This window comes from Anopheles aquasalis, chromosome 3, assembly GCF_943734665.1.
Source record: "Anopheles aquasalis chromosome 3, idAnoAquaMG_Q_19, whole genome shotgun sequence".
In the NCBI taxonomy this organism is placed as follows: domain Eukaryota; kingdom Metazoa; phylum Arthropoda; class Insecta; order Diptera; family Culicidae; genus Anopheles; species Anopheles aquasalis.
The window spans coordinates 8,537,262-8,547,500 of NC_064878.1; the positions used below are offsets into that span (position 1 = coordinate 8,537,262).

Genomic DNA, 10,239 nt, shown 5'->3' on the forward strand with positions numbered 1-10,239 from the left:
TGGGATTGTTTTGCTCTGTTCTGTACTGTTTTATGTTAATTATGATTCTGTTCTGGTGGTTTGGTGGTGGTTTTGAATGGTTTTGGTTTTGCGTTTGCGGATGGTTTGGTTGTTGCTGTTCGTTCACGTGCAACTGTACTACTACTGACTGTGCCAGCTGGGCAATTGAGTTATGTCGCTCCTCTTTGCACATTCCATATCCCATAACTACCGCCCGCGGCTACTAAGAATATTCTATGTGTAGGGGAATAGAAGTAGTAGTAGTAGTAGTAGTGGTAGAATTGGCTTGTGATTATGAGTGTACGGACGCGCACATGGTACGGGAGGGAAAAGGGGAGGAGTAGTATCGTGTTTTACTGTTTAAAATGTTTCCCAATCTCTGCTCCATGCCATGCTCCACCTGGAAAGGTAGAGTCAGCTGGCACTGGATGATTTTCCGTTTTTTTTTCTTCTATTGTTTTCTAATTGATCGTGTATCTTCTTCTTCTGCAGAGTGGGCACCACAGCATTTAAAAGCAGCTCCCTATCCTATCCACAATCACACTACTATCCTTCCACGCTCGCGTTCACAGTTATCGTCTGCAATGTGTTTTCTGTTTTGTTGTGTATGGGTGTTATGTAGTAGTGTTGAGTTTTGTTTTTGGGGGGGCTGGGTGGTGCCCATATTAGGGCATAACATTGATGCTACCGTTTACTTGCTGCCACGGTTTCGGCCGCTAGCTCGGCCATAGTAGGTGTTTTCAAAATGTTTATGTGTTTATTTACTTTATTGTTAATTTGCATCTTCGCCTCCTCTCGTTTACTCTCTTTTGTTGCCAAAGAATTTGTTGCTTCTGCTGTTGCTGCCAAGTTTGATAAATTTAATCCACCACTTTAATCCACCAAAGCCTCGACAACGGCAAAAAACATGTTTTTCCGGCCCTTTTTTGCTCTACTAATTTTTGCGTTAAATCTCTATCTTACGTTTGTATGCATATATATGTACGTATTCATTGTATGTAATGTAATGTAATGTAATGTAATGCAATGTAGGTGTAGTATGTATGCATGCTTGTTTTTTTTATGTATGTTTGTATGTTGTTATGCTGGTAGTTTTGCATGTGGGTGCGCGTGGGTATTGTACCGCGATTGAACTAAAGCAGCGCTGTACGTGTGTTCTCTACCGGCACTAACGTACACACGCACGCACACAAACACACGTAGCCCGTTCTCATCCCACAGAGAGAGTGAGTTGTAGGAGGATAGAGGATAGGATAAAGATTTGTTTATTTTTTATTCTCGCAAACGATATGTTTTGTTCTAGATTTATTTGTGTTCTTACTTCCTCTCTTAGATATTGTTTTCAATTTGTTATACTCTCCATATCCATAGTTCTGCTCCTCTGTAGGCTCACCCAGCTCCTCCATTCCTTCTCGTACGTTCAATAGCCCTCAAACTACACAGAGTGGTGTTCTGTCTTAACGTGTGTATGTGTGTGTCTGTGCGTGCGTTATTTGTATGTGTGTATGTGTGGTGAGTGCGTGTGCTGTGAAAGTGTATACCGCTTGCTCTCTCTCCCGATTGCTGTCGTTTAGTATGTCGTGTAAGAGTAGTGTCACGGTGAAGTTGTGTAATATTCTGTGTGAGAAGTGCCTCATACAATGTCATCTCTCCTTCCCTTTCGATGATTCTTATCCCTTCTGATTCTCTTGTAACTTCTTCCTTTGTCACTTGCAGCGTGTACACTTATCAACAGAATGCATATTACGTTTAAATAGCACTACCAACGGAACGATGGAACGGAAACAATTCGTGTTCGTTGTTTGTCGTTACGGTCACCAAGTTGGTTGGTGACGATCGATTTTTGATTTGGACAGAGATACAGCCTAAGAGGGGTATAACAACTGAAACGGCCTTTTATCGTATCCCACACCGATGTGTTTGACCATCTCACGGTGGAAAAGCAAACTGGTAACCAATGCCGCAGTACAATATGATTTAAAAATTTGCTAGCCTGCCCACCCGGTCTTGGGACCGGATTTCCGTTTAAAAATTAGCTAACCATTCTCAAAAGCTCCCCTCGCCATCCCGTGTCTTGTCTGTCCTGCTCAATTACTCTGCTCTCCACTGGATATTTCTTGGGCAGGGGCGGGTCTAGTTGGCTTCAAACAGAACGTTTGTCCTACAATTTACAGCATCATTTTGGCACGTCAATGTCTTTTACTATGTCTGCTTCGGGATCTACTGCTTCTGGTTTGGTTAAAACCCAAAAAGCCACTCTCACCACCCTTCCGGCGTAGTTGATGCGAAAGAAAAACAGGACTTTGAAACATACTTCTATTAACGTAAATAGTATAGAAGCACGTTGCCATTAGGAGCAGTAGTATTAACGAGAGTGTGATGATTCCTCGTCCTGATTTGTGTCCTGCGTTCGGTGTTGTAGTCAATAGCTCAGCTTCTCTGTGTAGGTGTTCATCATTATGTGTTGCTGAATGAGGTTGCTCTTGCACTGTTGTATTTGGTGGTGGTGGTGGTGGTGGTATGTTTGTGTCTGTACGATTTTGTTTGAAGTGTGTTTCATCTCTTTTCCTTAGAAGTGTAAGCGTGCTTTATCGAGTTTCGGGTTTTCTTTTCCGTAGGCACATACATTTTTGTTTATAGAGAAAAATAATTGACACTTGCCTTTGCTGCCGTGCGGGCGAGACTCGGTGGTTTCGCCAACGGCTTCGAGCATGAAAGGTTGAAAGGGGGGGCTGCTGAACACCAGGCAGATAGGCTTCAGATGAATATAGGACCACAAACGGTTGTCGGTTGTCCTGCTGTGTGGTCTTGTGTATGTTTTTGTTAGCAGTAGTGGATGATATTGGGCCTTGTTTGCCCCGTTTTTGTTTTTTTGGAGGGTGGGAGTGGAAGGATTTTACAATCAACTTACAACACAGCACACTCATATACAGACGTACCGTTCTGTAATGGTGTTTGGCGTTTTGTTTTCCTAGCTTCTGTTTTCCCCCCCACCTTATCTCTCTTGTTGTTGTTGTTGCACCGATCACACTCGCTCGCGCTCGACTGATCTCTGAATCTCGCACTTGCTGTCTTTGCATCTGCATTTGGTCATTAGTCATTTTTTTTTAATCTGCTTTTTATACGTCCGTTATACGATTCCTTGAGTCCTGGAGCCTTTCACAGTTCGGGGCCCCTTTTTAAAAGTCGCTGCACATACACACGCACACACATACACACATACACAAGGGGTGCTGCCCTGTGCCCTTCGCCATATAGCACAGGTCCTTTGTTACCGCCTACTGTGTACTGGACTGGACTAACATTTATCCTACTGGGTTTTTTTTGCTTGCTTAGCTTATTTTCTTAATATCATCTATACTCTAATGCAATAATACTTACTAGCTTAAGATCGTTCGCACTGCTCCTCCACTATTCCACTTCCTTTTTCTCTTGTTCATGGTCAGCGGTTTCTTTTCGTTAATTTGCTTCTTCCCGCGATTGAGCTCTGATCGGAACGGATCACCGGATGGGTTGCGGGTTGATCCGTTTGGAGGAGTCCTATGGTGCATAATGGTTGGCCATATACGTTTAATTTGACTTGAATGATGCGTTTGCTGCATTGCTAGGTGTAGCTGGCATAGCACATCAATCGTGTAGATCTGTCGCTCGTCGGGGTATGAGACATGTGACTTGGCTATGAGAGCGACACGGCGTTGGATAGTTTTCTTTAATATTTCCCATTTTTGTTTAGGTCATTTAGGATCCATCTACTTGATTTCGCTATCAACTATTAACACCGCTACACTAATATTGTAGGTAATAATCTTCCTGCATGGTTCTGCTGGACAACTGGCGTTCCCTTCGCTATCTGAATCCGAAAGCCTAAGAGTGAGTAGTACCAGCGTGATGCAAACATACCCAAAAGCATTGTTCATAGCCAGCCATGTTGGTACAGGAGGAGGATGATGGTCGGTGGCTACCGTGATGATAAAACAAGAAACGAACAAAATATACGCTCTCACGTCGATATGTTCTATTCGTTAACACACTCACATGCCTCACATCATCGTCATCATCACCGTCATCCAAGTAGCGTTATGCACTCTTGCCCCTTCTTTTGGGTCCTACCATGGCCATCACCACCGTCTCCTCTTTCTGGCCCATCTTTTACCAACCATTTCAACCTCTTTCAGCCATTTAAATATTGTCGTAATTTGTTTTACAAAACGATTCCATCGTGCCTGCCTCATCTGCCTCATTCGCACACATAAACACATTCGTAGCCCGTTAAATAATATAGTTTCACTATTCACAGATACTCTCCGGCACGCGCGCTCGCACGATCCGCTCTTCCGCTCGTCTACCGGCTCCGGACCGTTTTGTGGTTGTTTTGTAAGAGTTTTTAGTTTGTTGCTTTTGTATATTCAAGGTGGGAATAGATTTTCGAGAGGTTGGATCACTAGTTCACAAACACGAACGCTCTCCGTCTCTCTCTTTCAGTGATGCACGCGGGATTCGCCAAGGGCTCTGATATTCGATCGATTGCGTGCTGGCAAGCCGTTTGCGGGAGTAGATTGCTCGCTTAGACACACCTCGACTCGCGATTGCTTGTCGGGCTGATCGGGTGCTACGGTTTCTGGGCTTTGCTTCCTTACCTTATCTAACGCGATTTGCAAATGATTTCACTAAATTCTCATAAATTAAACTACTTACAGGGCTAACAACGTAAACCACACAACACAATCTGCTGCTGCAGCTGCCTAAACTCGCGTCCCGGTTAGCTTGCGGCTTTCGGGAACTTATTGCACGAACTGTCGAAACGAAAAGCGCAGCTTACTTAGTCGACTTCTGGGAGAGCATTCGTTGAGCAAAATATCTTTCCACATTCTACGTGCGGCTGAATATACCCGCGGCTTGCTTCGTTTTGCAATCTTCAATTTTCTAATGCTTACTAACTGAAACCAAACCAAACACCAGACAATCGTGCTCCATCTTTTATCTCTTGCGATTTAACATTGTCATTCCATACGCAATCACATTTGCACTCGTACCTGCCGGTAAGTACAGCAAAATGAATGATCTTTAACACTAAGTATAACATGAATTGCAACAAAAACCATCACTACGATAAAGTTACACGATAGCTCGGTACTGTGGAAAGGATAAAAACAATTTTGCACAGCTGACCATCACCATCGCTCTAAACATTCTGCGATTGTAGGGACGACGGATTGCACATAACGTTAATAGCTGCTAGCTGTCTATTGTTTTCTGCAGTTCTGTTCAAGCAGTCAAAATCCTATGGAAACGCAAAACACCACCAAGAAACACCTGTCGCACACACTTGCACTTACTCACACATACACACATCCACAGCCTGTTTGCAGAGTACGCGTTCGTTTCATTGTTGCTCTCGCTTCAATAAATAGGAATAAATTGTTTTGCGGATTTAACGGAAAAGCGTTTAGTCTTGTTTAGTGCGATGAAGGAAAAGAGTCCTGCAAAACTATTCGATAGTGGCCTGCTAGTGTTACTGATTGTTACAGGGTTCGATTGCTCTAGTGTTGTGTTAGATTGCCTCAGAGCGGGGATGCCAGGAGAAGGAGTGTTCAATAGTTTCGATCGAAACAGAAACACAGCTGATACTGGTCCTTCCTTAGGCTGGTGGGCCTAAGCTACTACGCTATCATTAGTATCACCTCCGCTTCTAGCCCTTCCATTATGTCACGCGAAATTGGTTGACTACTGAAACTGATAATAAAACATTGATTGATAATAAAACAGAACCTATCTCTTGAATCTGAATACGCGCTTTGATGCGAAGCGAAGCGCGACATCTTCCAGCAAACCTGTTCAACCTGGTAAATTCTTCTTCACTATTTTTTTTAGATACGGCCTAGGATCGGTCAAGACAGCTTCTGCCCTCTTTTCTGGTTCCCCCCTATCTCTTCCTTTTTGTGTGTGTTTTATTTGATTTATAAAATGATATCATTTCAACATTGGACCACCATATATTGTTATTATTATTATTGATTATTTGTGCTGTTGAGTAATATCATTCAACACGCAACACGCTCAAACGGACTCGCTCTGCAAAATATGTCTTTGCCAACTGCTGCTATTGTTGCTGCCGTTGATTCTGCTGATTCCTTCCCTGTACACGATATTCCTTGGACAATACTGAGACACTGGGACATTTTACCACCGCCGCAAGGTGGTGTTGGAGTGTCCTCCGATTTTCTCTGCTCTGCTTAAGACGTGGGGTTCGCGCACGAGTTGATATTTCATTGCAATTGATTACGGTATTGTACAATCTATTCTTCTTCGTCTTCTTCTGTGGGGAGTTTTCCTTTGTAAATATATCAATGTGTAAATCATTCATCGTCCGCCCGATTTGTGGGTGAGTAGCTTGATAGGGACGTAGCTTGGGTGCGCCGTCCGCAGGCCATTTAATAGGATTGTTTTGTTAATTTGACTACTACAAGATAGAACGAGAGAGGATATGTTGCTTCTGAGTGTTACAGAGAGAAAAAAGGGCGAAGATAAATCAATCAATGCCTACAACGAGGCGAAATGCCTACAACCTGAAAACCGCGTCCTTGCGACAAAATGATTGAGCAATTGACCGCCTTTGCTGTGAAGGTGGTAGGGGCGGGCGACTGGGTTCGGTTCGATGATGTGTGATAATTTGTCGTGGACGGCGCATCCTCTCAAATTCTTTCTTTCCAGCCGATCCGAATTCAGCTGGAGTGTTCTAAAAGAACAGGTCGGCTCACTCTGCCTTTCACTGCCTTGTTTTCACGCACGTACGCACACACAATCCACCAGGCTGAATTTCTTCCACTTTATTGAAAACAATAAAAGAAACGGAACGGAAAAAGGTACTCGAGTTAAAACGAAATAAAATAAACGTAAAAACAACCTAAAAACAGAAACACAAAAAGTAACGATCGACGATCGTTCTTTACTCTACTGCCCATCAGCGGCACCTATCCCTACCAGTCCCCCACGGGGACACCAAGGGGACATTCTGCGCCACTGCACTGCCCTGCCTCCTATCTGGCTGAATATTCCTAATATTGCAATTTGACGACCAAACGACGCTAAGGGGCCCGTGCGCCCTATCTGCCTAACACGAGAGAGTTACACTAAACGACTAAACGAAGGTAAACAGGTAAAAAGTTAATCATAAAAAGCTCTAACAAAACAACGACTAATCCGGGATCCGGAAAAGAAAAAGGCCCTACTAGAGTGCGCGCCTCTACATCAACATGGTCGGGTCGGGTATGCTAGCACAAGCGGAGTGTAATCCATCCGAATCAAATAGAATCCCCCGCCCCGCCGTATAGCCATGTGTGTTCGTTCGTTCTTTGCACGCCTTTGTTCACGCCTAGAGAGGTCCCTCTACTCCTTCTCGCCAGTCTAATATGCAGCGCGTGAAATGGCTACGGTGAAGTTACGATCAACGACGTGTAAGTGGGTATTGTCTTGTTCTAAGCCTCTCGGCTGGTGGTTGTGGTGGTGGTGGTGGGGTGCACTAGGTGTTTCTTGTTGCGTGTTGTACGTGTTGTTTGCTTAAATGTTCATCTTATGAGCTAGTGCTAATGTAAGGTGTGTTTCTGTGTGTTTGTTTGTTTGTTTGTTTGTAAGTTTGCAGCAGTATCTCGATGAGCTTTAGGTACTCACCTTGCAGGAGAATGATGTGGTTGGTATGTTTGTGTGTAGCTGTGCAGTAGTGCTGAAAAGGATACTTATTTTGTTTCCTTTTTTTCTCGCTGTCATGTGGCGTGTCGTGTACTGCACAGTGTTCTTTTGAGGTGATGGTGATGGTGATGGTGGTGGTGTTTGTGCTCGTAATTGTTACACCGCATTGATTGTTTAAATAGTTGCCTGATTTGCTTCAGATCGCGCTCGTGCTCTTGTATCTCCCTACGGCGCTCCTATTCTTCGGTATCTTCTACTGATCCTGATGGCTGATTCCCAGATTCAGATTCACAATTCAACTAGGGGATGATAATTTCGAAAAAAAGAAACGCGCCACTATTGAAGGCGGGGGGCCATTTTCTGTTCGCATTGGGCTCTGCGTGTTTTGCCGCGGAGAATTGTAAACCTAGCCAAAGAATGGAAAGAAAGAAGAATCAACTAAAAACGACGCAAACACAGATATAACCGCTTTGCTATGCGTTGTCCTAATGCCTTTTCTAAACGTATACACGCGCACACACATTATAAATACACAATATCCTTCCTTCACTTTCGTGCCATTTTCCCCGCGTTCATGCTGGTTCCTCACATTCATATTTCCATTTGCTGATCCACCCTGCCTCTGTTTCTCTCACTGATCATACTCATCGTCCTAATCATCGTCATCATCATCATCACAAGCACATGTAGCGGCGGGAGAGGAACGCACTGGGTATACCGAGGCGTGCTAGATAATTTGTCATTTTGAGTTGTTTTTGAGTCTCCTTCGTGCCCCTACCAATGAGTGAGCTCACAATTTGTTTCTCCTCATCTCCCCTTTGCATTTCCTCTCTCTCTCTCTCTCCCCTCCTCACCTCGCATTAGTGTGGAGGACCGCGCTACTTCTTTCTCTATAAGTAAACAATAAATAATGTCTTTTTTCTTGTTCTTCTATCAGCGTATCGCGAAGTTGCTTAGAGTATGGGAAGAAAGAGTGGAGAGGTGAGAAATGAAAAAGTGGAAAAACAGGACCAGATTAATCCTACTAGCGCGAAGAGACAGCGGATAGGATAGAGGTCGAGTAAGTGTGAAAAGAAAGTCTCACACAGACACACGCGCACACAGTGGATAGAGGGTATATCGAAACGAAGGCAACTTCTTCAAATTTAGATGATCTTCGCTTAATTTTAAAAAAGAAAAAGAAAACAATCGAACACACTTTATCAAACAAATCCACAGCTCCTAGTGCAAATTGCTCATTGCTCAGCTCCTTGTCCTCACCATGTCGTCATTCGTATCGATTTGGTATTTTTGGTTTTGAAGCTTTCAAACGGGGACCCCCAACAAAGGGGCCTAGCAGCGGCACGGCGCGGCACAGCTATCTACCGATCTAATCAACCGGGTTTCCCAAGCCCTCCCCCTCCCTTCACAGTCGGCAAACTGAAGCCCGAAAATAGTCTTTTACATTCCTCGTTGATTGTGTTCATTTGCTTCGGAAGGAAGGCTCCCGCTTTCTATCTGCGTCTCTCGCATGCCTCTACTCTGGTATATAAACAACATAACAAGAGAACGGGACAAAAGGGTCAAAGAACAAGTGCATAATTGAATCTCGATAACCAGCTAGGCGCGCCACCGAAAAAAGGGGATTGAAGCGATAGCTACGGTCACACGACTACGGCGCTGATTAAGTGTTGCCGTCGGTCTGGACCTCACCCTTTGCATAGCGATTACGGTGAAGCCGTTTCTCTAGTCTTGTCTTTCAACCTCCCCGATTGTTTCTGTTCTCGTCGTTTGGTGGTTTTTTTGTTTGTTTGTTTTCAATGTTCAAGGTTTAAATGTGGATTGGCTGGATGAATCCTTACAATGCTGCTCATCACAACTAAACGCGCTCGAGCCGAGCTTCTGTTGCTGCTACTGCAGGGACAAGCACTATACTAATAACGCCCTACATCCCCGCCCGCTTTACTTCATTACCAGATTCCACCTTCTTTAGCTGTTTAACTTATCTTTCTACCCTTTCTTATCGCATAGAGGTGATGTAGGCTGATGGGATGAGGGGGTGATGCCTTCTGGACCCGCCCCACCCTCCCCTACTAGTTTTTTCCCTATCCTTCCCACACGACGAACGCAATATATAGATGTGGCGCGTACGATCTGGCGTATGTATAATGGAGGGAGGGTGGCGATTGTAATGAATGTCGCGCTATAGGTTACTGCGTGCCGTCTCTTCTGTGTAACAGACGGCACGCCGGCGGTGGTTTAAGGATGGTGGATGATGATGGTCGGTCCATGATGCTCGGTTGGTGTTGGTTGGTGGCGTGAGACGGTGGGGTGCTGCCACGGATCGGGCCGTCATCCCTGCCTCACCACTGCAGGGCCACTTAAAAAAACCGCACACCGGAAGCACGATCACGATCGAAATTGCAAGGAAACAATGTAGTGCTGCGGCCTACGTGGCCTCCCTCTATCGTTCTCTCTCTCTCTCTCTCTCGCTGCCTCATTGGTGTTGCTTGCTGGGGGTGGCACTGCTTATCGGGCCTGCATCGGTTCGTCTTCGACGCCTGGTGTCGTAGG

The 10,239-nt window shown here is 44.7% G+C and overlaps 1 protein-coding gene across 12 annotated transcripts in view; it reads right to left on the reverse strand.

Annotated features, from left to right (window-relative positions):
* Window positions 1–6,812: 6,812 nt before the first annotated feature.
* The window catches only part of LOC126578875 (heterogeneous nuclear ribonucleoprotein L), a 146,743-nt gene continuing 143,316 nt past the window's right edge, over window positions 6,813–10,239 (reverse strand). For all 12 annotated transcript variants that reach the window (XM_050241850.1, XM_050241856.1, XM_050241855.1 and 9 more), the window contains one exon: window positions 6,813–10,239. This exon is cut by the window's right edge and continues 107 nt beyond it. In XM_050241850.1, the coding sequence (XP_050097807.1) occupies window positions 10,195–10,239 (45 nt within the window). In that variant the 3' untranslated portion in view covers window positions 6,813–10,194.